This window comes from Budorcas taxicolor, chromosome 19 (assembly GCF_023091745.1).
Source record: "Budorcas taxicolor isolate Tak-1 chromosome 19, Takin1.1, whole genome shotgun sequence".
Taxonomy (NCBI): Eukaryota; Metazoa; Chordata; class Mammalia; order Artiodactyla; family Bovidae; genus Budorcas; species Budorcas taxicolor.
Window position 1 is genome coordinate 24,143,400 of NC_068928.1, and position 27,869 is coordinate 24,171,268.

General features: G+C 49.9%; 1 protein-coding gene across 1 annotated transcript; it reads right to left on the reverse strand.

Moving 5' to 3' along the window:
* Window positions 1-5,307: 5,307 nt before the first annotated feature.
* On the reverse strand, window positions 5,308-27,480 carry TRPV1 (transient receptor potential cation channel subfamily V member 1). Its single transcript, XM_052658223.1, has 15 exons — window positions 27,194-27,480; window positions 26,296-26,453; window positions 26,068-26,220; window positions 25,536-25,676; window positions 25,101-25,399; window positions 23,722-23,901; window positions 22,082-22,240; window positions 20,586-20,681; window positions 18,943-19,013; window positions 17,289-17,454; window positions 16,819-16,885; window positions 14,940-15,259; window positions 13,510-13,637; window positions 12,053-12,168; window positions 5,308-5,480 (listed from the first exon to the last, which is right to left on the reverse strand). The coding sequence occupies exons 1-15, from the start codon at window positions 27,478-27,480 to the stop codon at window positions 5,308-5,310; spliced, it is 2,514 nt and encodes an 837-aa protein (XP_052514183.1).
* Between the last annotated feature and the right edge of the window lie 389 nt (window positions 27,481-27,869).

The following is a 27,869-nucleotide window of genomic DNA, read 5'->3' on the forward strand; positions in this document are numbered from 1 at the left end:
GCTCAGGGCCAACCCTGGGAGGCAAGGCCACCACCAAGGGTTGGCCCATTGACCCCATAGTGGCCACCTCCAAGGCTTGGTTTCCATCCTTCAAAACCTGGGATCAAGTCCCCTTGGAGACAGAGAAAGTCTCCATTCAATGCTTCCCTATGGAAATTATGCACCACAGACCTCGGTGTCAGACAGCTTCACCCCTAGACTGTATGACCTTGGGCAAGTCATTTCTCATGAAACTCCATCTTTTCATTGTGAAATGTGCATAATAAACTCACCTTGCAGAGGTACCACAGGGCTTACATGTAACAATACATAGAAAGGGCTAGAACAAGGACCAGAGCACAGAAAGAACTCTATAAACAATGACAGCTATGAACTGTTATTGTTTTATCCTGCATTCAACTGCCAGGCCACCTGCTTCCAAGGCTGGAGCATCAGGGGAGATTCTGAGCCCTCCCTCCCTGCCCAGGCCACAGCTGTGAGGAGGGTGGAGCAGGGCTGGGGCAGGCCTGACAGTCTCTGCATCACTCAGGAATTACACACCTGTTCCCGCAGGCAAGACAGGACTGGGATGGAGCAGGAAGTCTCTGCTGACAGGGACAGTGCTGGTGACCCATGTGGCAGGGACTTCCTCGGGTGCTGTGGGGACACGGCCCTCCATCTCTCATCAACACAACTTGCCAGGCCTGGGCCGAGGCAGGTCAAGCTTCTGACCATGGGACAGCAGGACCTGTGGCCAGTGAGGGGCAGAAAAGCTGGATCCATGGCTGACAAGCTTCAGATGTGGGTGAAGAGGGGGCCGCTTCTGCAGTTTAAGTCAAGTGGGCCCCAAAGCTTCCCAGGTGACCCAGTGGTAAAGAACCTGCCTACTAATGCAGGACGCACAAAAGACACGGGTTTGCTTCCTGGGTCAGGAAATTCCCCCAGAGTAGGAAATGGCAACTGACTCCAGTATGCTTGCCTGGAAAATTCCAAGGACAGAGGACCTGGTGAGCTACAGTCTAAGGGGTTACAAGGAGTCAGACACGACTGAGCACATGCACACACACACGCTCACACACACGCGCGCACACAACCCAAGCACATATCCCAACTTCATCACTCCCTGAAACTCCATTAAAGCCCCAGCTTAGATCAAACATAGACTGTCCTCTATTACTCCAGTAATTGCCCCTCCTGACTCAGCCCCCACCCCTTCCAGCTTGCTCCTCCCTGACTGCCTCTGAGCCCTAAGGGTGAAGCTGTTGCCCAACTTGAGGATTTGCATTTTGCCATGTGTGTTAGCACATTTTCTCAAAGGCCAGACTGGCTAAAATGGCCCCTGTCTCCATCCCAATGGCAAGCAGTATGCCCAGCATGGAGAAAGGGAGCCCCGCTCTGCTGTGTGTGGAACAGGGGCTGGTCTGCATTCAATCCCATTTAATCCAATACATCACGGGAGCCCACACTGGAAGCCCAGGCAGGAAGCCAGGGATCAGTGTAGGGTTCAGAAATAGGGAAAGTGGTCTCCACCCTCAAGGAGCTGTGAGCCACAAGGGAGCCAGGCTCGGGTAGAAAATCTAACCCTACCAAACAAGTTAGAGGACAAAGAGGACTCGGGCTACCCAGGAGGAGGAAGCGCCGCTAATGGAGGCTGGGGGACGGCTTCAGTGAAGAATTTTGGGGTTGGACTTGGAAGGAGGGAGTGATAGGGACAGAGTAAAAGGACAAAGTAGGTGATTAAATCACTTCCCTGGTGGCACAGTGGTAAAGAATCTGCCTGCCAATGCAAGAGACTCAACAGATGTGGGTTCGATCCCTGGGTTGGGAAGATCCCCTGGAGGACATGGCAATCCCCTCCAGTATTCTTGCCTGGAAAATTCCGTGGACAAAGGAGCCTGGTGGGCTACAGTCCATGGGTTTGCAAAGAGTTGGACACAACCGCAACTGAGCACACACAGGTGATTAAATAGTTAATCCCACTAGGGGACTGTAGGTAGAAAAAATATGGGAGACCCCTGTAAATGAATGATTACTCAAGAAAGGTTTGCTTAACCACAGAACAAAGCAGGCTTGCTTAGCAACAAAACCATGCAACAGAAGCGTGAGACATGCCCGCAAACAATTAAATAATGGTGGCATGAGCCCCACATCCTGCCCAGTGTGCTCAGTAAGTTTGTGATTCCTAGGATAGGCTCTCGGTACACATAAAAAACAATAATCTGTGGGCCTAGCTTGACCATGTAGGAACAAGAAAATTCCCCTGCTCAACCTGGAGGAGGAGCTGATGATGCAAGCATGATGTCTACTCAAGAAAGACAAAGAAGTTCTTCTCCTCCTTCCTACTTTTCCTTTTGATTATAAAACTGTAGCCCAATAAGTTCTCGGGGCATGGCATCTCTCGCCTGCCAGTTTGTAAACCTCAGAAGCCTCCTATGCTAATAAATCACTTCTTATCTATCACTTTGCCTCTAGCCGAATTCTTTTCTGTGCTGAGACGTAAAGGACCATGGTACCGACATGACAACTAATGGTTTCTGAAGGACAGTCTAAACGGATAGAGTCATGGAACAGAGACTTGGAAGCAAGAGACTCGGGCACGTTGAAGGAGTGGTGACAACCTTGGGGAACGTCTAAACTCAGCGGGGCATCAGAGAGGCTCTGCCAAGTCTGGCTTCAGCCACTGAGTGGCCCCTGGGCACTGAGTCAGCCCTGACCCCTTGAGCAGGGCTCTTCCCCACATCTTCCACGCCCTGCAGACATCAGGCCCAGGTTGTGGGCTCGCGGGTATCCCCGTCTCCAGGAAGGAGAAGGGAGAAGAGGATGTCTGAGGGGTGGGTGCAGCCAGAGAGGAACAGACTCCTTAGCCTGCTCTGGGAAATGCCCCACTGGGTGCAGTGAGGAGGGGGCGGGGGACCAGCAGCCAAGCAGACCTGCAGCAGCAGCCTCAGGCCTGAGTGGACCCACCTGCAGGTCAGTGGAGGGTCTGTCTGTGTCCTGGCAGCCACAAGTGTCCCTGGGCTAGCAGAGCTGAGCAGCCTGCCCATGGGGGATTCTGGGTGGTGGTGACTCATGCTACCTCCGAGTGATGGAGAGCAGGGGACATGGGAATAGAGAGAGATCAAGAGACAGAAACAGACACAAAAAGATCAGGCTGGTTGCAGGTGTGTCCTTTAAACAATGCAGGTTCACACAAAAGGTTGTAATCATTCATTTTACAAAAGAACGCCCACAATATCCCTCTAGAACTAAGTCTGAAAGTTGATCCAATTTGCAGAAATTTAAAAATATCTGACATCTACATGTTTTCTGAGGAAGGCCTACAAGTAAAGCAAGGATTCCCAAACCGAACCAGGAAGCAGAAGGCCACACGTCTCCCTTCTTACCCGGGGATAAGCTGGCATGTCCCAGCTGGTTCTCTGCCACTCAGCCTAGCATCACAGTCAAGTTTGAGCTTTGGAGTCCAATTTGCCTGGGGTCAGACCCAGGCATTGCTGTTTACTGGCTATGTAACCTTACTAACAGTCCCAGCCTCAGTTTTCTCATCTATAAAATGGAGGTAATAATAAATCTTCATGGGCTGTTAGGAGGCTTACAGGATAATGAACATAAAGCACTTTATATAAATACTCCACAAGTTCTAGTCAGCAGTATTCCTCCACTGAGCTCGTTTGCTGTGGTCTGGCCAAGGCTCACTTCACACCCAGCCCCTTCATCAACCAGATCCAGGCTCCTCTGCTGGGCTTGTGTGTGGAGGTGGACGTGCTGCTGCAGAATTTGAGGAGGGTGACCCAGTGTTCCCTCTGGGTAGACCTCTCACAAAAGGACCGAAGCCTGGCCTCAGCTAATGTCATTCTTCATCTTGTGGACCAACACCCAACAAGTTAATGACTGGATAGCTCATTCCACGCTCCACAGACATAACAAAACCCATTGGTGTCTGGGACGGAGTACTTTTCTAGATCATTCCTTCTTAAATTCTAGTCCATAATATAGGGATCCTCAAAATTTTCCAGAAAGGCCCAGCTTTGCAGCTATTTGCAGGCTATTCAATCTCTTGCAACTGCTCAGCTCTGCATGGTGGCACGACAATGGCCAGATATGGTATATAAATGAATGGCTACATTACTTGAAAAATAAAAGTTTGTTTAAGAGATTCTCTGGTGCTCCAGTGGTTAAGACCCCATGTTTTCAAAGCAAGGGATGTGGGTTTGATCCCTGGTCAGGGAACTAGGGTCCCACATGCTTCAGGGCACTGGCCAAAAAATTTCTTTAAAAGTTTACTAAAATAGGTGGCAGACCCAATTTGGCCCATGGCCCACAGTTTGCTAACTATGGTAGGAGGAGTGCCCTTACCCACAGGTAACAAGTAAAGCATGACCAGAGGCTCCTAGCCATACAGGGTTCCACATACATGCACATGGGTACACACACATGCACACACAGACCACATGGAACCAAAGAGCCACACTGGCCCAATGACTGACACACAGTTCACACCTGGTGTGACATATATGTTTATTTCTGTATTTATTTGACGGATGGCAAGTTGAGTGGAGATGGAAATAGGTACCACTTCAGGCAAGCAGGGACTATGGCCACATAGATGGAAGATTATTAAAAAAAATTCTTGCCACATGGTTTTGGGACATGGTCCCGTACTTTTATTTGAACAGCAGGGATGGGGGAGCCTGGTGGGCTGCCGTCTATGGGGTCGCACAGAGCCGGACACGACTGAAGCGACTTAGCAGCAGCAGCAGCAGAGCTAATATTTTTGGAACTACAATGCATCACATAGAAGGAGGGAGTCACTCCAGAAACACCTGATTCTGGCAGAGCTGGGAAGGGGGCCAGGTCCCCCCACCTTCTCCAGCTGAGCAACCGTCACCATCCCAGACCACTCTGGACAGCGGAGATACTAAGCACAATACAGACAGGCGCTTCGGCATTTTATCTCAAAGGAAGCATTTTGTTCTCAGAGGTGTTTCCCTGGGCTTCGCTGCCTTCCACTCCTAGGAATAGAAAATCAAAGGGGCATTGCATACGTGCATGTGGAGACTTCTCATTTGCATGTTTGATAAAGTCAGTAAACCCCAGAAAGCGAGATCCTTTTGTCTTAGGAGATGCAGCTGGGGATAGCAAAGGTTGGATGACTCTTCCTGGGCATCCAGCAACACCTCCCACAGCTTGTCCCATGTGGTCCAGTAAAGGCTGGGAGGCGACGCTGGTGGGGCCAGGCTGCTGAGACTCCCTAGAGACCCCTACATGCCCATCACCAGTGGCAGTGGGGTACCCAAGGCCCACAGGGTGGAGAGCACCCTGTGCAGTCCCTCACTTCTCCCCTAAAGCAGCAGAATCTTTGATGACCTCAGCATCTTCGGGCTTGAGGGACCCTGTGAAGTGCCTCAGGTGAACTTCTTCAGGCTGGGCAGGGTGCCTTTCTCGAGTACTTGCATCTCGTAAGAGGGGAACCAGGGCAAAGTTCTTCCAGTTCCTCCCTGCAACTGAACAATGATGAAACACTATTACTGCCTTCGTTGTTGTTTAGTCGCTTTGGTTGTATCTGACTCTTTACGACCCCATGAACTGTAGCCCGCAAGAATCCTCTGTCCATGGGATTTCCCAGGCAAAAATACTGGAGTGGGTTGCCATTTCCTTCTCCAGGGGATCTTCCTGGCCCAGGGATGGAACCTGCATCTCCTGCATTGCAGGCGGCTTCTTTACCGCTGAGCCACCAGGGAAGCCTAATACCGCCTTGGAGGCAGCAAAATGATACCAAAGAGTTGTTTGGCATTACCACCCTCTAGATAAAGTGGGGTGTAGGCACCTCAGTGCTTCCAAGACACAGGGATGGGGGCCGTTTCCTCTTCCCTCAGCTGCTCCAGGAGCCTCATCTGCTCAGGCAGCTCCTAAATTCCCCTCCTCGACTCCACCCTGACTTGCTTGTGGCCCCAGGAGAGTCCAGGGCTTGCTACTGTCAGCCTCTGTTTCTTCCCTGCCCACGTGGGAGGGAAAGAGGCACTGGGGCTACCCCGGGAGCGGCTCCACACCAGATCAGCTGCAGGGGATGAACACCAGCCGGAGAATCAGGATCTGGGGCCCAGACCCCACCAGTGAACAGCGGATTGGGAACAACGCCAAGGGAACCATAACAACATTGGGCCCTGACGTGGGCTCTCATGTGTGGCCTGAAATCCCAGGAAGGCCCTGAGGAAGACCCCACTGTCACCCTCATGGGATCTCCAGCCGCCCCTCCCTCCCCCATGGTGACCCTCAGAGAAGTGACAGCCCAGAGGGACAGCTATACAAGCTTTCCTCCCACTTGCCAGAGCCCTGGTCAGCCAAGCCCTCTGGCTGGCCCTCTCAGGTCTGATCTCTCTAGAAAGCCAGCCTAAATCATACCTTCTGCCCTCAGGCCACAGTTCATTCCCCTCCGCTGGTGTCCTGTCCTGGCCACGTCTCAGAGGCATCAGGAACACGGCAAGCTGGGCCCAGCTGAATTCTCCAGGTCCTGGGTTTCCCCTGGGCCCACAGGCTGACCCTGGCCTGCTTCCCAAGCCCCATCTGATACTAAGTAGATGGCTGACGGAGGTTTTAGGGAAGGCATAGAAGCAGGGGGGCTCCATGGGGAGACAGGCCAAGTGCTCACGGAGACACCATCTCCTTTCTGCCTGGCTGGCTGGCTGGTTGGGGAAACCCAACCTCAGAGACTGCTTGACCCAGCTCCAGTTCCCGGGCCCTCAAAGAAGGCGTGGGGCTCCCAGCGCCCGCTTCCCTCAGTCTTAATGCCGAGACCCCCTCACATGTTCTCCCTGGCTCAGCCACTGACCACTATCTCCCCTGCCCTTTCTCTGATGCATCCCCCCCGCCTTCCCAATCACATGGGCTAAGTGGGTGGGGAGAGTTCCTCATTATTAAATGATCTCACTACTCATTACGGGAGTTTCCACTGTTACAAAGTGGATTAGGAAAGCAAAATCTTCAGGAAATGCTTCCTAATTAATCATATGTGTGAAACCAGGGAACCTCTAACCATCTCCAAGCCACACCCCAAGTAACATGAGTTGTGTGTGTATCCCTGCCACTGGGTCAATGGCTTTATTAATAGTACAGTGAATGAGCAATGCTGTAAACAGTCAACAATGTCATGCAAACACAACTGCAAAGTGGAATCGCAAATCTTGTCAAAGGGGCGTAGTTTCATGAAATCAATGAGCAATGTCAGAAAACTGTTCATATCACATGCAAAGCCATCTCTGAATGGCTCTGTGGTGAAGCTGGACCAGTTAACAACTGAAAAAGAGCATCAATAAGTACTCTGACACAGGGAATGCTTCTAATGAAACTCAGGATGAGCAGGGGGAAGTATAGCGGCCTGAAGGAGGTCCTTGGGAAAACCGATGAAGCCCTTGAGTAGTTTTCCAAAAGTAAGCCTCTTAGTAAAATAGATTTCCACGTTTGGCTCTGATAGCCAGCCATCCTGCTGTGAACAACCATAAAACAGGACAAAATACATGCAGCAAATGTCTTCAGGCAAAAGAGCACAGCCTGAGAAGCTGCAATTGCTGAGAGAAGTGAAATTCACCAGGTGAGCCCTGCGATTGCCCTAAAGTGCTCTTTAGGGACTAGTTCTCAGACTGTAGTGCCGTGAGTTGGAGTCTCAGCAGAGTGTGGAAGTGCCTCTGAGCTAAGGAAGAAGAGAGCAGAGTTTGAGCAGCCAAAGCAGCTAGAATCCCTGGGACGGGGTGCAGGAGAAGAAGAAGGGAGCTGTGGGGGTAGACCAGAAGTCTTTGGGATGGGGTTCCCCACAAGTCCTTGGCTCAGAGTTAGTATACTTGCACAATCTTATCAGACAGTAGCTGTTGTGGGGTTGAAAGTGGGACAGAAACATCAGAATCTGAGCAGTACTGAGCGATATTGGAGATCCAGTCCAACCAAGGGACAGACCTCCTTATACCCTTTTTCTACTCTGAGGATCAAGCTAAAATACCAGAAATGCCCTACTTACTCTATACACACTAGAATAAGGTCTACTCAAGACCCACTCTAACTTCCCTGGAGGTCTAGTGGTTAAGACTCCATGCTTCCAATGCAGGGGGCACGGGTTTGATCCCTGATCAGAGAACTAAGATCCTACCTTCCCAGAAGCTCAGCCAAGAACCAAAAAAAAAAAAAAACAGAGAGAGAGACCCACCTTAAAAAACCTAAAGTCAAGAGCTGACAAGATCCACAGAGGAAAGAGTCTGGATTTTGAGTCCCACAAGTTTGATGGGATTGGTAAACACCTTGACATTTCCACAGATCTACCATAATTAAACGTTAAAGCTAAGCATACACAAGTTCAAAGTGATTCATCAGTAACTGAACCACCAGCTAGAATGAAAATTCAGTCAAAAGTCTCTACAACATATTATTACAATGCCCAGTATGCAATTAAAAGTTACTGGACATACAAGAAACAGGGAAATGTGACTCACAGTCAAGAAAAAAACAGTCAGTAGAAACTAACCCCAAGATGGCCCAAATGTTGGATTTAGCAGATTTAGTAGGTGGAGAATCAAAACCAGCTATTATAAATACATTCAAAGAACCAAATGAAAGCAATCTTTTTTTTTTTTTTTGGCCACACCACGCAACATTTGGGATCCTAGTTCCTAACCAGGGATCAAGCCCGTGTCTCTTGCATTGGAAGAATGGAGTTTTAACCACTGGACCACCTAGGAAGTCCCAGGAAAACAATCTTAATGAAGGAACAGCTAAGGAATCTCAGGAGAGAAATGGAAACTATTTTTTAAAAGAACCAAATAGAAATTCCAGAACCAAATAGTCCATTCACTGAATGGGCTTAATAGCAGTTTGGTGATGACTGAGGGAAGGGTCAATGAACTCGGAGACATATCAGTAAAAATTATCAGATTTGAAGGAAAATGAACAAAGCCTCAGAAGCCCACAGGACAATATCAAACGGCCCAACGTGCCTGTAAAACAAGAACATGGGGAAAATAAAGTGAAGTGTATATAGCCTCCATAATTTGATGAAACATATTGATGTATGGATCCAAGAATCTCAACAAACCACAAGCAAGATGAAAGCAAAGAAAAGCATACCTAAGCACATTTTAGTTGAAATGCTTGAAAACCAAAGATGAAGAGAATATTTTGAAAGCAGTTGAGGGAGTGAGGGGAGACACACCGCAGACAGGAGAACAGCAGTGCAAATTACGGGTGATTTTTCATCAGAAACAACAGAGGCCAGAAGACAGCAGAGAATCATAGTTTAAGTACTGAAATTAAAACCAACAACAAAAGGGGACTTCCCTGGAGGTGCAGTTAAGACTCTGGGCTTCCGCTGCAGGGGGTATGGGTTCAATCCCTTGTTGAGGAACTAAGATCCCATACACCCTGTGGCACAGCCAAAACATAATTTTTAAAAAATTAAATTAAGATATACAATTAAAAAGCAACAAAAACCTATTAACCTAGAATTCTGTATCTGGGAAAATATCCTTCAAACATAAAGAGGGAATTAACATTTTCAGGTAAACAAAAGCTGATGTAAAACTAATCTATAGAGATAGAAATTAGATAGTTACCCGGGATGAGGAGGGTGGAATTAACCACAAAGGGGCATGAGGGCCTTTCCGGGGTGATGGAAACAGTCTATATCTTGAATGAGGGGTGGTTGCCTGAGGGTGTGATGGTGGTTTAATTGCCACGTCCTGTCCAATTCTTTTCGACCCCATAGACTGTTAGCCCACCAGGCTCCTCTGTCCATGGGATTTCCCAGGCAAGAATACTGGAGTGGGTTGCCATTTCTTTCTCCAGGGAATTGTCAAAACTTATCAAAGTGTATGCATAAAATATGTGCATTTTATTGGATGCAAATTGCATCTCAATAAAGGATATTTTTTAAAAGTTTGTAAAATAGAAAAAAAAAAAATGAGCTTCTCTGTGAAGCAATAGCAAATCTAAGACCTGCAGTATCATGCTATCAGGCAAGTTTGCCTGAAAAATTATGCCTTTGCCCAGTGAACCAAAACAAGGAAAAAAACCTATCAACATTTGATTCATTCTTTGTTCATTTAAGAATTAGCAACAATAAAAACAAAATTAGTGACACCAGCAAATAGCAAAGTAGACAGCTCCAAACATGCATGCTGCCACAAAAACATTTTTTTAAAGGCAGAAACTTTAGAAGCAACATAGTCAGAACTCTGGGAAACAGCCCAAGGTTTTCAGAAACCAAGAACATGCTGACTCAAGAAAAAGGCAACTTAAAAATGGTAGGGAGTGGGTAGGAAGGAGGCTCAAGAGGGAGAGAATATATGTATACTTGTGGCTGATTGGTGGTGGTGTACGGCACAAACCAACACCACATTGGAAAGCAATTATCCTCCAATTAAAATTTAAAAATTAATTTTTAAAAAAGAAAGGATATAGAAAAAATGGTAGGGAGCTAAAATTAGAAAACTCTCTAAAAGAAAAAACCAGAGGCAATAATCTTCCTGACATTGGACTGGATTTGACAGTGATTTCTTGGACATGACACCAAAAGAACAAGTAACCAAAGGAAATAATAGATAAATTGGTATGTATACTGATAGCTGATTCACATCGTTGTACGGCAGAAACTAATACAATATTGGAAAGCAATTATCCTCCAGTTAATTAATTTTAAAATATAGATAAATTGGACTTCATCAAAATAAAAGCTTTTGTACATCAAAGGGCAATTCACAGCATAGAAAAGATATTGGAAAATTATATATCTGATAAATAATTACATTTGGCAGATACAAAGAACTCTTATAACTCAACAATTAAAAAAAATTGAACTGAACTGAACTGAAGCACATGAAAAGATGTTCAAAATCATTAGTCATTATGGAAATGCAAATCAGTGGGATACTACTGCATACATGTTAGGATGGCTATAATCCAAACAAAAACAGGAAATCACAAGTTGTAGGTGAGGATGCGGAACCCTGGTACATTGCTGGTGGGAAGGTAAAATGACTCAACCGCTTTGGAAAAGTTTGGCAGTTTCTCAAAAAAGTTAAACATAAAATTAACATACATCCCGCAATTTTACTACCATCCCAAAGATTGGGAAGCAGAGTATCAAGAAGAACCTTGTACATTAGCGTTCACAGCGTTATTCACACCAGTCAAAAAGATGGAAGCAATTCTAATGTCAGTGAACAGATGAATGGATAAATAAAACACAGTAGATACATACAGTGGAGCACTACTGAGTCAGACACAAAAGGACAAGCGTTGTGTAATTCCTCCTACAAGAAGTACTCAGAATAGGAAAATTCCTAGAGACAGAAAGTAGGTTAGAGGTTACCAGGAACTGGGAGGAGGGGGAAATGGGATTAATTGTTGAATGGCACAGAATGCCTGTTTGGGATCTTGAAAACGTTTTGGAAATAGGTAAGGGTAATGCTTACCCAACATCGTGGATATAATTAATACCACCAAACTGTACGGTTTGAAAAAAAATTGTTAAAATGGCAAATTTCATGTTATATATATTTTACCACAATTAAAAAAAAAAAGAATTAGTGCAGGGTTGTAATTATAAAATGTGTTCAATATAGAAGACTAGGTGTGCCTCACTTTCAGGTGAGTATCTTCCCCTGGACCTTTCATTTCCTGTATACTCAAAATGTTTACCGTTAACGGTTTGAAGGGCTGGTTCCTGGTAGTGGTTTTCCGCGGGGCTCCTCTGCTCCCACTCTTCCCTCCTCTGCCTGCCTGCACGTGAGGCAGGTGAGAGTCCCTGTTTGTGTCCGTAAGCCTCGCGTTGCGGAGTGCAGACGCTAGGTGTAAGGACTGGGAGGGAGGAGACAGGGCAGCCCACCAGAGGCTGAATGTGGGCTGACAGCCTCCCCTGGGGCACGGATGACCAGGAGCCCTGGCAGAGCCAGCAGGTACGGGGCCGTGGAGCTGTGGGCTGAGCGGGCATGAGTGAGCCCCTGTGACTGAGTGTGCGGGTGGCTGACCCCCGAAGCTGCTCCAGGGGGTGGGGGACCCCAAGGCTTCACCTGCCCCCCTTCCGCTCGCACCTCACCTCGGCTTGACCGCAGGGAGAAGCTCAGGGTGCGCTTGATGCCCTCGCAGTTGCCTGGGTCTTCGTTGATGATGCCCACGTTGGTGTTCCAGGTGGTCCAGTTCACCTCGTCCACCCTGCGAGGAGACGGGGCAGCAGGGAGCTGGAGGTCCACAGCCCCGCAGTCCCAGCGCCCCCGTAGACCAGGACGGGGTGACACAGCCGGTAAGAGGAGGGCCCGGAGGGGCCTGCCTTTGGTGTTTGTTTTTGCCAAGTGCATCCTTGCTAAGTCATCTCAGTCACGCCCAACTCTTCTTGACCCCATGGACTGTAGCCCACCAGGCTACACTGCTGGGGGCCTCCCAGGTGGCGCTAGTGGTAAAGAACCCACCTGCCAATGAAGGAGAGAGGACCGACCAGGCTCCTCCGTCCATGGGGATTCTCCAGGCAAGAATACTGGAGCCGGTTGCCCCACACTCCTCCGGGAGATCCTCCTGACCTGGGGGTCAAATCCACGTCTCTGGTGTTTCCTGCCTTTGCAGGGAGGTTCTTTACCACTAGCGCCACCTGGGAAGCCTGCCACACCAAGCGGCTTGCTGCTGCTGCTGCTGCTGCTAAGTCGCTTCCGTGTCCGGCTCTGTGTGACCCCATAGACGGCAGCCCACCTGGCTCCCCCGTCCCTGGGTTTCTCCAGGCAAGAATACTGGAGAGGGTTGCCATTTCCTTCTCCAATGCATGAAAGTGAAAAGTGAAAGTGAAGTCACTCAGTCGTGTCCGACTCTTGGCGACCCCATGGACTGCAGCCCACCAGGCTCCTCGTCCATCGGATTTTCCAGGCAAGGGTACTGGAGTGGGGTGCCATTGCCTTCTCCGACCAAGCAGCTTACGGGATCTTTATTTCCTGACTAGGGATCAAATCTGGGCCCGCGGCAGTGAGAACACAGAGTCCCAACCACTTGAACTCTCAGGGAATTCCAGGGAGGAGGGGACCTGCCTTTTGGACACCACCTCTGAAGATGCGTCCTCTGACTATACCTTGGGGCCAAGGGACTTCAAAGACTGGATTCCTAGTTCTGACTCTGATGGCTAGGTGACCCCTTCTGGACACCTTGTTTTCCAGTATTTCATGTCTGGGTCCCACAGTCTGAGATCTAGGCTGGGTCCCCTGTACCCACAGCCAATCCCAGGGGAGCCCCTGTACCTATAGCTGGCCTTGGGATAGTCCCCTATGCTCATGACTGGTCCCAAGAGACCCTAAGAAAGGCTTCTGTTCCCACAGGTGACTCTAGGTGGTTCCCCAGGTTCATACTAAGCCCCAGCATGGGCCCCTGTACCTACAGCTGGTTCTGGGTGGGTCCCCATGCCCACAGGTGAGCCCTAAGGCCAATCTCTGTCCTCACAGCTAGCTCTGGGTGGGTCCCCATATCTGTGGCTGAGCCCCCGAGCTCCCCGAGCTTTGACCCTGCCTCGGAAATTACCTGAAACACCACCTGTAGTCGTCCTTGCCATCAGGTGTGTACCCCACCTGCAGCAGCTTGCCTGAGCGAAAGGCCTTCCTCATACACTTGAGGAAGCTCTTCTCCGTGTCTAGGATGGTGATGGCTCTCTGCAGAAAGGAGACACAAAAGGCAGAGGGCAGAGGGCTCATCCAGGGGCCACCCCGGCTGCCAGTGCCTCCTGCCAAATGTCTTCAGGGGCTCTCCTGTCCCTGTACCTCCAGGACGGACGTCCAGTACCCTTTGCACCAGGCTTGGTCTTCACAGCCCGGCAGGTGCACAGCCCGGCAGGTGCACACCCCTGGATGGAGCTCAGACCTGCACAGGCCCAGCCAGCCCCAGACCCTTCCCCGAGGAGCTCAAGAAGGGGCAACATAATGCAGCAGTTAAGAGCAGAGCCTCGAGGGTGAGACTTCCTGGGGCTGAGTCCTGGCTGGGCTACTAACTGGTTGCCTTGGAGACAGATAACTAACTTCTCTGCCTCGTTGTTGTTGTTTAGTCACTAAGCCATGTCTGACCCTTTTTGCGACCCCCATGGACTGTAGCCCGCCAGGTTCCTCTGTCCATGGGATTCTCCAGGCAAGAATGCTGGAGTGGGCTGCCATCTCCTTCTCCAGGAGCTCTTCCCGACCCAGGGATTGAACCCACATCTCCTCCATCTCCTGCACTGGCAGACGGATTCTTTACCACTGCACCACCTGGGAAACCAGTGCCTTCATCCAAAATCGGGGATACTGAGAGTGCCCTCTTGGTAGCAGTGTTATAGGATTAAAGACAGCATGTAAGTGAGACACTTAGAACAGTACCTGGTGTAGAGCCAGCGCTACTTAGCAAGAATGATGCTTTTATTATTAGTTGGGAAGGCAGAGGTGGACTAGGAAGCTCAAAAATGTGCTTGTCAAGGGACGTCCTTAATGGTCCAGTGGCTAAGACTCTGCGCTCTCAATGCAGGTGGTCCAGGTTCAATCCCTGGTCAGGGAACTAGATCCCCCATGCCGCAGCTAACAGCCTGCATGCCGTGGCAGCAACTAAGACCCGGCGCAGTCAAACAAACAAACAAAAAAATACAGCCCTCACGGCCCATCCCATCTTAGCTGCTCCCAGAGTGTGGCTTCTGGTGCCCAACTGAGACCGAGATCCTCTGCGACAGGCACCCCATGGGGCTGAACCCTATGTCTCCTCCTCCCAGGGACTGCCCAGCCCACAGTAGATGCGGAGTCTACGAACATCCGCTGGTGACCCTGGGCAAGCACCCCTGCAGGGGGAGCCAGAGGGGAGACAACTGAGGGGGAGGCTGCCGCCTGAGCCCCCGGTCTGGCTGGGCTGTCTGCCCGCTCCCCAGAGAGTGCCCCGTGCACCCAGCTGTGTTGCACAGCAGCCAGAGCAGCTGACCCCCTGGTGCTGCCGCTCACCTGCAGCTTCCAGATGTTCTTGCTTTCCTGCGCAATCTTGTTCACCGTCTCGCCCATGAGGGCGATCAGCATGTTGAGCAGGAGGATGTACGTGAGAATCACGTAGGCCAGCAACAGGATGACAAAGACAGCCTTGAAGTCGTAGTTCTCAGTGAATTCCAGGTCCCCCATGCCAATGGTGAACTTGAACAGCTCCAGACACGTGGAGTACAGGCTGTTGTAGCTGTCGGCCGACCGGCAGCCATGCCCTCGCCACCTGTGTGGCGATGGCTCAGCCAACGCAGAGTCATTCTTTTCATCCTCAATCAGTGTCACCACCGCTGGAGGGCACAGGGAACATGTGGCCGATGGAAGCGTAAGACCCCAGGGTCCCCAACCCGCACACCCACTGGCCCAGGATGGGTCCACAGCAGGAACTCTGGCTTGGCCATGTGGCATTTTTGTGTGAATTTAAAGGGAAAAAAAAATGTACTCCCTTCTTCAGAACTATCAGTTTGTCATAATCTGCTCATTGCAACTAGAGAGAGCCTGTGCGCAGCAACGAAGACCCAGCCAAAAATAAATGAATTGATTTAAAAGACCACAAAGTTAGCATCACTAGAAAGGGACAGACAGACATCATGGGATACCTGATATAAGGAAAACACACATTCCTTCCTTGATATTTTAAACCAAAAATGCACACCTGAATTTAACTGTGAAGGAACATCAGCTAGACCCAAACCAAGAGACACTAAAAAAACTGCCCTTTACTCAATAAAAATGTGAAGGTCACAAAAGAGAAGGAAAGATTGAGCAAACTGCTCCAGACTGAAGGAGACTAAACAGCCTTGACAAGTGACTGTAATGCGTTATCTGGGATTTTCCTTTCTACAAAAGACATTATTAGGACAATTGGTGAAATTTGAAGAAGGCTGGAAGATTAGCTAATAGTCCAATATTGATGTTAATTTCCTGATTTTGATCATTATGCTGTGTTTATGTAAGAAAATGTTCTTGTTTTCAGGAAATACACACTGAAGTATTTAGTGGTAAAGGACTGATCATATCTGCAATTCTGTTTTTTTTTTTATAAGTATGGTGTAGTGTGTATCCGCCTGCAACACAGGAGACCCCAGTTTGATTCCTAGGTTGGGAAGATCCCCTGGAGAAGGGATAGGCTACCCAGTTCATTATTTTGGGGCTTTTCTGGTGGCTCAGATGGTAAAGAATGTGCCTGCAATGCAGGACACCTGGGTTTGATCCCTGGGTTGGGAAGATTATCTGGAAGAGGGCATAGCAACCCACTCCGGTATTCTTGCCTGAAGAATCCCCATGAACCAAGGAGCCTGGTGGGCTACAGTCCATGGGGTCGCAAAGAGTCGAACACGACTGAGCAACTAAGCACGTGTGTGTGGTGTGTGTATGTGTATGTAGTGGAAGAGAAAGTGATTTTTTAAATGTGGTAAAACAACTAGGGGAATCTGGGCAAAGAGTATAGACATCTTGTGCCTAGGGTGGGGAGGGAGGTTCAGGAGGGCAGGGACACATGTACATCTATGGCCAATTCATACTGATATATGGCAAAACCCACCACAATACTGTAAAGTAATTCTCCTCCAGTTAAAATAAATCAATTAAAAAAAATTTTTTGAGTCAAGATGCAACTATACCACAGGCAAGCAGCGTTTTATACCTCCAAAATGACCTAAAATCTTTTATGAATCAATTTCCAGGTTCTCCTACTACTATTATTTCAGTCTGCTCCTTGTCCGTCTGCTCTGTCACCTGCAGACACACACCACAGCGGGCCTCTCCCCACGCAACCCTGCAGAGTCCTCAGGAAGCCGAGGTCAGCGGGAGCCCAGGCCTCCCACCAGCCCTGACCACACCCCATCACCTGTGGAAAACCCGAACAGGAACACGAGGTAAACAAACATGAAGCGGCACAGGTCTCTGAGGATCATCTGCAGGAGAGAGTGGGCTTGTGAGACCCTCCTCCAGGCCCAGGAGGGGCCAAGGCAGGTACCAGGGCTGTGTCAGCCTGGGGCTCTTTCTTGAGCCCAGGTGAAATCAGAGGACAGACAGCTAGGTTTGGTTTGGTGGTTTTCAGCTCAGGAGTCATGAGGGACTTACTTCTGGTGGGAAAGGGAGCCTGGCAGGTGTGGGGGGGTCAAGTTTCAAGGGCGCCCCCAACCCTGGGTCAAGGCCAGATTGCCTGATTGTTGGGGAATTCTCTGGGAAAGTGGGTCTTAAAGCAGGAGCTTCCCAGACAGCACAGAGAGGATGGATGGAGTTTGCGGAGCTGGGTTGCACACCCCCAGGAGGCAGTCAGGCTCTGCGGAGGAGCCCCAGGGCACCAGCACCCACCTTCTCGATCATGACGGCGTAGATGCCCATCTGCTGGAAGCCGCGGGTGTAGTAGAGCATGTTGGTCCAGCCCATGGCCAGGGAGAACACCATGGAGGCCACGTACTCCTTGCAGTGGCAGAAGTACAGCACCACGGTCGCCAGCATGAACAGCGACTGCATGAAGCTGAGGAGGAGGGACAGGAGGCCCTGTCCACAGGCACCCGCACAGACAGGACCCCAGATGCCTGGCGTGCATGCATGTTAAGTCCCTTCAGTCGTGTTCAGCTCTTTGAGAACACGTTCAGCTCTGTAGCCCACCAGGCTCTTCTGTCCATGGGGATTCTCCAGGCAAAAATACTGGAGTGGGTTGCCACGCCCTCCTCCAGGGGATCTTCCCGATCCAGGGATCAAACCCACATCTCTTACATCTCCTGCACTGGCAGGTGGGTTCTTTACCACTAGCGCCACCTGGGAAGCCCCAAGATGCCAGGACCTCCCCTCAAAGGCCATAGGGGGAGGTGGGAGAGGGGATGGCCATCCTACCTCCATGAGTGTCAGTGGGAGCGATATTGTCCCAAAGAGGCAAAAATCAGTCCCGGGTGCTGGCGGGGGGATAGGAGGAGGGTACATGTGCAAAATCTTATTCTCTTTACACACAATGCACAGATATAAAGACAGTACCTCCCTGGTGGTCCAGTAGTTAAGCATCCACCTGCCAATGCAGGCTCAGGGGTTCGATCGCTGGTCAGGGAACTAGATCCCAGATGCCACGGGGCAACTAAGCGCATGCGCTGCAACTGCTGAAGCCCAGGCGCCTAGAGCCTGTGCTCTGCCACAAGGGAAACCACTGGAATGAGAAACCTGGCACCACAACTAGAGAGTAGCCCCTGCTCGCTGCAACTAGAGAAAGCCTGAAAGCAGCAGGACCCAGCACAGCCAAAAGCAAATGAATAAATTTTTTAAATAAATAAATATAGTACATAAACAGCATATCTGTGGTAAGAGATTTCATGGGAGGAGCAATTAGGAAAAAAAGAAAAGGAATCTAAAAGCAACAATGAAAACAGGCTGAAAAACAGGGCTTTAGCTCCAACAACCTCCCTCCGCAGTTCCTGGGAACAATAGCCTCACAGACCGCAGAGAGTCTAGGAGGCCTAGGCTCGTGAGGAGAACAGGCTGTGCGCTCCCAAAAAACCACAGGTAGAGTCTGCTGGTCACATCCTCAAACTCAGGAGCAGAGCCAGGGAAGATGTCCTTTCTGCTCCTCAGTCTGGCGGGGGCTGCCTATCAGAGGCCTGGACAGGCTTAGAGGACATCTGGGCAATCCCATGACAGGGTCTGCTCAGCGGTCCCTTCCCAGATGGATGGATAAAAGGATGGAAAAAAGGAACAAGGGTACATCTAACTCTGACTATAGACCACGGGAGCCTGGGGAACCGGTTGGTCATTCCCTAGTACCTGGAACATACCTGGTGCAGAGTGGACCCTCAATATTCACTCACCCAGCCTGGGTGCCTTCCATCATTCATTCAACATGTTTGTGAAGCCCTACTAGGTTCCAGGCCCAGTGTATGTGAGAGAATGAGTGAGAATGAGCTGACTGCTGTCATCCCGGGTCTCATGGCCAAAAGATGCTATCTGCTGCAGAGGCGTAAGAGTCAGTATCACTTACAAAAGCATCTCACTATAGCTGTCCACAAACAAGGTCTTCAGTGATGGCCGCCTTTGCAGGAAATACTGAATCTGTAGGTAAACAGAGAATAAGATCTCAGGAAAGGTTAAACACTGAGCAACTAAAATGTTTTCTAAATAGCACCACGATGTACCACAGAAGTGCAGCAAAGCAAAGATAATGAAGACAGTGGGACAGCCTGGGTCAGACTAATGGGGTAATATCGTATGACTCGGTCAGGAGAATTTTCTAAAATAGAGTGAAATTACAACTGTATCTAGAAGTTAAGCCACCAAAATAGTATAAATCGCTATGCTTGAATGATGGAATTGGGCGATTTTTCCCCCCTCCTTTCTAATTTGTGCTTTTTCTAACTAAGTTTGAATTAAAGTAAAAGTTCTTTAACCAGCCTCCACTGAACTAACTCATTGGATAAACCGGTGCTCTTCACTCTCTGAAAACATTTTGCCTGATGCCCATGGCCATGGTGAATGCTCCTCTCCAGGATGCTCACACGCTCCGTGCCCTCCCAGTGGTTAATCCTGTTTTCCAAGAATGCCTTTTTGCCCACTGCACTTGCTACTACAGTTTCGTACTTTACGATAATATAAACCATGAGTGTGAAAATAAAGACGGTTGTTTCTATGAAGACAGCGTCCAATGATTAGGAAAGACTCCTTAAAGATGAGTTACTAAAAAACAGAGTGTGGCTTAGATCTAAAAGATTAAGGGGAAAAAATCATAATAATCTCAAATTCTGCATTCAGAGTCCTTTGTGCATGAAACAGAGGTCCCACATATATTAGAAGAATGGCCTAGGAATATGCATGTTTGGGGATTTTAGCTAAAATGATTCCAGGGACTTCCCTGGTGGTCCAGTGGTTAGAACTTTATGCTTCTACTGCAAGGGGCACAGGTTTGATCCCTGGTCAGGGAACTAAGATCCCACAAGCCACGTGGCATGGCCAAAAAAAAAAGGGGAGGCGTCTTTTAAAAATAAACAAATAATAAAATGGTTCCAGTATATACATATTTCATTCTTCTGAACTTTTACTGAACTGTTTCAATTAATTAAACAGCTACCAGTCACGATCCTGTCTCTTAAGAGACTTGCATTCTACCTCTGTAATTAAAACATTACGTTCAGTGGACAGCCCTGACTGCCTGTCTTCAAGTGTGACTGACCTGGGTCTGCATGGGGACACACTGGGCAAACCAGTACCCTCTCCCCAGCCGTGAATGCCTGAGGGTTCTCATCTTAACCTATGCATCTCTAAGTTTCTCAAGCAGGGCCGTTACATGGTTGATGAATTAAAAAGTGGGTGAGCCACTGCTATATTTAAAATGGATAACCAAAAAAATAAAATAAAATGGATAACCAATAGCGACTTACTGTATAACACAGGGAACTCTTCTCAATGTTATGCGGCAGTCTGGATGGGAGGGAAGTTTGGGGGAGAATGGATACAGGTATATGTATGGCTGAATCTCTTCACTGTTCACCTGAAACTCTCACGTTGTTAATCAGATATACCCCAATACAATATAAAAAGGTTTTTAAAACAATGGTGAGCACTGAATGAGTCTCTTGGCTTTTTGTTTAGGTGATAATGGAAACCCACAGCATGGGAAGGAATGCTTACCCCTCGGGAAAAAAAGTAGATACCACCTGCCACAGAAATAATCTCTCCAGTGACTCGGAAATAGTCCCCTACAGTGTGTTTCAGCTTAAAGGGAGGCTGCAAAGGACAAAGAAATTAATGATTCCACTCACTCACTCATTCATTCATTCAACAAACATTTACCAGGTGCAAAGCCTTGTGATTAAGACCCAGCCCCTTCTGGAGAGGCTTAGCCTCCATCAGGAGAGACCCAAACAAAGACAATGCATTACTATGGGGGCACCTGCGAGGAGACGGGACCTGATTCCCAAGTGGCAAGAGGAGAGCCTCCAGGGGGTAAGAGGAGCATCTCTGATGTACTGTGCTGGCTCTCAGGCGATGCCCTAGTCTAGAGCTCTGCTTGGCTGGGAGGACAGTGGTGGCATAGGTGGAAACACCCTTACAGACACAATGCCATGTGCTTCCTGCTGTTCCCGCAGCCTGTGGTGAACCCCCGATCTCCCAGGACTGTCAAGGTTTCCCTCAGATGATGAAAGGAATGCGGTTACACACATGCATGTGTGTGTTGTCCCTGTGTTTCAGTCACAGTTTTCTAGAGTGGGTTTCCTTTCAGCCTACTGTCCATATTTCATAAGCACTGCTTCACTGAGGCTGCTGCTAAGTCGCTTCAGTCATGTCCAACTCTCACTAGCTCATCTCATTAGCACATTTCTCTTTTCTCTTAAAGTCAGCCCTAGCAGCCCAGTGATTAAGACCCTGTGCTTCTACTATAGGGAACGAAGGTCCAATCCCTGATTGGGGAACTAAGATCTCATATGCATTCAGTGAGGCCAAAAATATAAATAAATAAAGGAAACTCATTAGATGGCCTTAATAGATGTATAGAAATCAGATTCCACCTAACTAGGAAGTTGAGTTTTTCAGCCAAATTTATAAGCAAGGCACTCTGGAAATAAAGGCAGCAAGTTAAGTGCTGGGATATTGAATGAAGGACTCAGTTAAGAAACTTGAGGTAGCCTATGACTTCTGATAGCAGGGAAAGTCTGATCTTAGGTTGATCTGATGCATGGTCCAGGGCCTTGCTTAGAAGCAGTGCTCAAAGTCTGTGTCCAGGGAATGAATCGTGTGTGAATGAGTGAACAAAAGCAGGCAGGAGAGAGAGTTGGCAATGTGCTCAGGGCTTGCACCACCCACGACTCTGAAGACACCCAGCCCAGTGGAGAGCTGCTTCCAGCCCCCTAATTCCTGCATCCTTTCCAACCTAGTTCACCCCCTCTACAATCAGGTACCTCAGCGACCATAGGCTCAGCCTCTCAGAACCAGGAGGCCGAAGAAGGGGCTGAGAACACGAAGCAGGTGCGGGACAACCAGGAGAAGGATGACTGAGCGCAGGAACGTAAGATCTCCAGGCGACCCTTCCATGTCTCCTGGGCCCCGCCTGGTCCGGGGTCTTGGGGTCTTCTAGGAACGCCCATCCCCTCCCCGCCTCCCCCTTGAGGCCCAAGCCTCAGGCGCACCCGGCCTCCCGCAGGTCTGTAGTAGGCGACCGTGGTGAAGATGATCATATACAAGCAGTAGACGAAGAAGTTGAAGTAGAAGATGCGCTTGACGAATCTGTCCCACTTGTCCTGCAGGAGGCGGTTCAGCGGCTCCACCAAGAGCATGTCATGGCGATTCTAGGGGAAGCAAAGAGAGGTAAGGCCCACTCCTCCCAGTAAGATCCACCTGGCAGGCCCCCTTCAGCCCCAGGGACTCTTCATACCCACTTTCTGAATGACCACGCCCTTGGCCTGAGCAGCAGCAGAGGGTCACAGGTCTGGACCAGCAGGCTCCTTGAATGGCCCACCCTCTAGCTGTGTGACCCCTGTTGTGCAGTGTAATTGGACTAGTGACTCCAAGATGGACCCAAATGATGCAAATGAACTTTCTAAGAGGCTAGGAGACTAGGAGAAAATAAAACATCCGAAATATGTGCAGTAGAGAAAGGACCAATTCATTTTATAACAAGAGCCTCTACGTACTAAAAGGATGAGGCAAACAGTCCAGTAGAAAAGACGGCAAAGGATAATGAATGTTGCTATTCTACCAAAGAAATACAAATGGTTGAAAACATATGAAAAAATTCTCAACCTCACAGCAATCAAGAAAACAAGAATTAAGACATCAGTGAAATAGCTGTTTGGGCTCCATGGACTTAAACTAGTTTTGAAAAAAAAAAAAAAAAGAAAGGTAATACCCAGGTTGGCAAAGACTTGGGTAGATGTGTACCTACTGATGGTAGGCAAGTGCTTTCATGCAATCTTGAGGACATAAGTTCTGATTTAGCAATTCCAATTCCAGGTGTCCTTCATAGAAAAATTCTCAAGCCCGTGCCAAACAACCTGCAGCATGTAGTACGAAAAAACTGGAAATAACTCAGAAGTCCTCCTGTGGATATTTACCCCACCCCTATCGACTGCAGCGACTTCGCAGCAGCAGCAGCAGCAGCAGCAGCTATCGTGGAATACTTACTGCTACTTTGCTCTTTAGTCGCTAAGTTGTACCCAACTTTTTGGTGACCCCATGGACTGTAGCCCACCAGGCTTCTCAGTCTATGGATTTCTCAGACAAGAATACTGGAGTGGGTTGCCTTTTCCTTCTCCAAGGGGTCTTCCCAAGCCAGGGATCGAACCCACGTCTCCTGCATTGGCAGGCAGATTCTTCACCACTGAGCCATCTGGGAAGCCCCGTATTTGCAGTCATTTTTTAAAAAATAAAATAGACCCATATGTGCTGATATAAAACTACCTGTAAGACATGCCACTAAGCGAAAAAAAAAAAAAGGTTGTTCTGTACTATATGGAGTATGATCCCATTTATATAAACAAAATGAAGCTATATGTTTTCATGTGGTATAAATGGAGGATTCTTGTCTATCTACTTTTGAAATGTTAAAGTTTTATTGTAATGTTATCATGTATGGAGTGTATGATACGGGAAAACATTCAGTGGGAATAAATGGGGAGGTGAGGCGGCAGGGTACAAGCCCCAGGTAGCAGGTGATGGGAGGACAGGCAGAGTCAGACCACGGGCTGGAGAGGGGGCTGGGGCTGCAGTGAGGCTGGAAGCCCTCCCTGCAGTGAGACCGGAAGCTGGGTCCCGGCCCCGGTCCACTCACAGGGGTCTCGCTGCTACTGTAGGCGATCACCTCTAGCACCGAGTTCTTCTCACAGGTGTCGATACAGGACAGGTCGTAGAGTGAGGAGTGCACAGGCCCATAAGCCCACTCGGTGAACTTCCTGGACAGGTGCCTACACTCAGGCTCCTGGATCTCCCTCTGGAGAATGTAAGCCAAGACCTGCCCCAGGGACACAAGAACCTGTTAGAGGCTAGCCTGAGGCCCTGCACAGGCCACTAGCTCTGTTCCAAGAGTAATTCTGCTTCCGAGTCCATTGAAGACCCTGCCCAAGCCCCAGGATGGTCCCCACCCACATTCAGCGATCTCTTAACTGCCTACTAGATCAAGCTGCCCAATGCCTCAGACCTATCACCTGATCACACCTGGCCCCCTAGTTCTCAGTGAAGGACTGCAGTGGTCCCCTCTAGAAAACCTCAAGCCAAAAGGAAATAAAGAAAATTCAAGAAATACAACCAAAGTTATAAAGCCAGGCTTCTCGTCCTAAGAGACTCAGTATGAGCAGGGACCAGCTCCCAGAATCCCTTGGTACTGAGAAACTCCCACCCTACCCCCAATTCCCAGCTGCCCAGCCCCATCTTCAGCCTTCCATGGCCTGACATCATCCACAGACTTGGAAGCCTGTCCTACCCCATTAGGACTCCCTATCACCTAAAAGTCCTGTCTTGCATGAAAAATTACCAACAGCTTCTCTTTCCATTTCACTCTCGGCTCAACCCAACCTTACCCCATGGCTTGTTGGTAACGATCAGAGTTGAAAATCAGAAACGGCCACATGTGGGCAGCCTAGACGGGAGGGGAGTTTGGGGGATAGCGCATACATGTATACGCACAGCTGAGTCTCTTCACTGTTCACCTGGCACTATCACTGTTTATTAATTGGCTATGCATGCTTGCGTGCTCAGTTGCTTCAGTCATGTCCGACTCTTCTCGACCCCATGGACTATAGCTCGCCAGGTTCCCCTGTCCATGGGATTCTCCAGGCAGGAATACTGGAGTGGGTTGCCGTGCCCTCCTCCACGGGATCTTCCCAACTCAGGGATCGAACCCATGTCTCTTGTTTCCTGCATTGGCAGACAGGTTCTTTACTGCTAGCACCACCTGGGAAGCCTAACTGGCTATACTCCAATACAAAATAAAAAGTTTTAAAAAAATAGTATAGGAAAGAGAAAAGAACTGGCCATATGTGTGCTGCTGGCTTCTGCTCAGCACCTCACAATTCCTTTGGCTTACTTTAACACCCCCACCCTTCTGACCCCCTACAGGCTGATGTGGCAGCTTCTCTGATGCCAGAAGTTCAGAAAGGCAGGCAGACCCCCTCCCACAGCATCCTCATCTCAGGCATGACTCCCCCTCCCTACCCCAATCTTCCCACTCCGGGCGGCCAGAGCCAGCGGCGTCAGCCCCTTCTTGTTGGTGAGCTCCTCCAGCTTCAGCGTAGGGTGGATTTTGGCCCCCAGGATCAGAATCTCATTGTACATGCTCGTCACGAACTTGGTGTTGTCAGCCGTGTTGTCGGCCACCTCGACCAGCGCGTGCAGAACCGTGTTGCCCACTGAGTCCCTGGCGCTGATGTCAGCTGGCTGCCAGGAGTTCTGCAGCAGGAACTTCACGATGCCCAGCTGGTTGGTGCACGCGGCCAGGGAGAGAGGCAGCTCACCTGCAGCCAACCACAGGCACACGGTGGGCCTCCCTGGAAAGAGACTGGCTTGGCCCTTGCACCACCCAGCCTCTACTCCCTCTGTCTCCACCTCAAACTTCCAAGATGCTAAGTGTCTACCATATGGTCTCCCTACCAAAATAGAAGCCAGGTCGCCCTTTGGTTTTCTTAAAGAAGTCCCCATTGGCCGCAGCCTGGACATCAGCCCCGTTCTCCACCAGCAGGGTCACCAGCGCCATGTTCCGCCTCTCGATGGCTATGTGCAGCGCCGTCTGGCCTGTGGAAGATGCATGCTCTTGGCTTGGGACTGGTAGTCCTGAGGGGGTGACCGGCCAGGTGCTGAGGGAGGGCCTGGACAGAACGTGTGGGATGATTCCCCCAACAGAGCAAGCCAAGATCCCCTAAAGATGCCCAAGGAGTCCCTGAACAGGAGTAGAGCCTCCTGGGAACTGGGAACCCCAGACTGGGAGCTAAAGGACTCAAAATTGCCAAAGATCAAGGAGCAGCAAGCCAGAGGTGGGAGAGGAAGGGAACCCCCAGGACCAGGAGATCCTGATTCGGTGGCTGGGAAAGGGAGTCAGGGGCTCAGAGGCTTGTCGGGCTGTGAGGGTGCCCCCTCGCTCCAGGAGAGCATGTGGCCAGAGCCGTACTGGCCCCAGCCGCCTCACCTTTGTAGTAGCTGTCTGTGTAGCTGGCGTTGACGAGCTCCTTCAGGCTGTCCGTCTGCCGGGCTATCTCCAGGAGCAGGGGGATGGTGTCATTCTGCCCGTTGTGCAGGTTGAGCATGGCTTTCAGCAGACAGGTCTTCCCTGTCTCTGGGTCTGCAAGACAAAGCAGGGGTCAGAGCAGGCACTGCAGAGAGGCACCTCCCGGGAACCCGACAGCCTCGGGGCCACCTTTGAACTCGCTGTCCATGAGATGCTTCTTGCTCTTCTGCAGGAAGAGCAGCAGGCTCTCCAGCTCCTCACAGTTATTCTGAGCAACTGCTTCAAAGATCCTCCTGCGATCGTAGAGCTTGAGGTTCTCAGGGGCAGCAGAGTCCTGGGACAGCTGCCTGTGGACCAGAGAATACCTTTGTCTCATATTCTGGTCTCCCCTTGGCCTTGAGACCTTCAGAGCTGGTCGGGGAGAACAGCTAAATCCCGAGGCAAACCGAAAGGGGGTAAATGTAAAAAGAAAGCCACCCCTCAGCCCAAGTTGTAACAGGGAACAGTGGGGCACATGTATCCCCATTCTGTCTGTAGGCATCAGCTAGAAAATCTCTGCAGGCACTACTTCCTGCAACACCCAGGCACTCACTTCTCTGCCCGCTTGGAGGCTGGGGTAGCCTGGAGGGTATTGGGGACAGGGGTTCAGCTAAGTGGAAGAGCATTCTCATAGAGCCCCAGGAGTCAGCCAGACCAGGGAGCCCCTGTCCTGCCTTGGAGGTGGTGGGAGGTTTCTGAACGCTCACTGAAGCAGTCTTGTATTCTGTTTAAAAGCGTCTTGCCCTTAAGCTTTCCAACTTGAAGTCTACATGATTGAGGCTGGTGCGCCTTCAAAGCCTGGACCCAGAGATCAGCCAACAGCTAGGATCAGCATATATGCCAGCACGTGTGGCCACATGTCCTATAGCTTCTGTGAGTACAGATGCTGGACCAGGCAACCTCTGGAGGCCCCCTCAGCTCCCCAGCTCTATGACCTTCTGCCCATAAACTCAAGTATCACATGGAGTCACCATGGCTGGGATCTCAGCCAGCTGGGCCAGTCAGGCTCCCGTTGGAAAGGGAGGCGGGGGCTTCATATGCAGCTTACCTGACACAGGTGGGGCCATCCCCAGGCCTCTGGATGATGACTACAGGGCTGATGGTGATGGCTGGGCAGGATGCCAGCTGGCCTTCCTCATAAGAGCAGTCCATGAGGGATGTGTCCTCCGAGTCACCCCTGCCAAAGAGCCGGCTGCGGCTCTTGGCCGTGGGGAAGCTGTGGGGCTTGGTTGGAGCTGGCCTGTAGTTAGGGTCTCCATCTAGGGGGTCTGGGCAGGAGTCCTCTTGAGGCAGGTCCTGAGATTCCCGTGATTCTGAGCTCCCCCATTTCTTCATCCGTCCCAGATTCTCCATGGCCCAGGAGGCAGCCTGTGGGCAACCACCAAGATCAGACTTATTTCCAGCTGGAGGACTGCATGACCCTGGCCCCCACTGCACTTGTTGCAAAGGCCCCTGTGAAGCAAGAACCCCCAGAAGTCCAACAGCTGCTGCTCCCAGCCTTCCAGAAAGAAAGCTTTCAGGGTGTAGTAACTCCCACCCTAGAGGCCCCAGTGGGGAGCAAACCCAGCAGACCCCTGTCCATCAGCCTCCAGAGATGGAAGAGCCCCCAACTTGGATCCACCAGGATGGATGGATCACTCACCTTCTCTGGGCCTCAGTTGCCTCATCTGTAGAATGGGGGTGCTAACCACTGCCCTGACTCCCCCAAGTTCAGAATAGGGGAA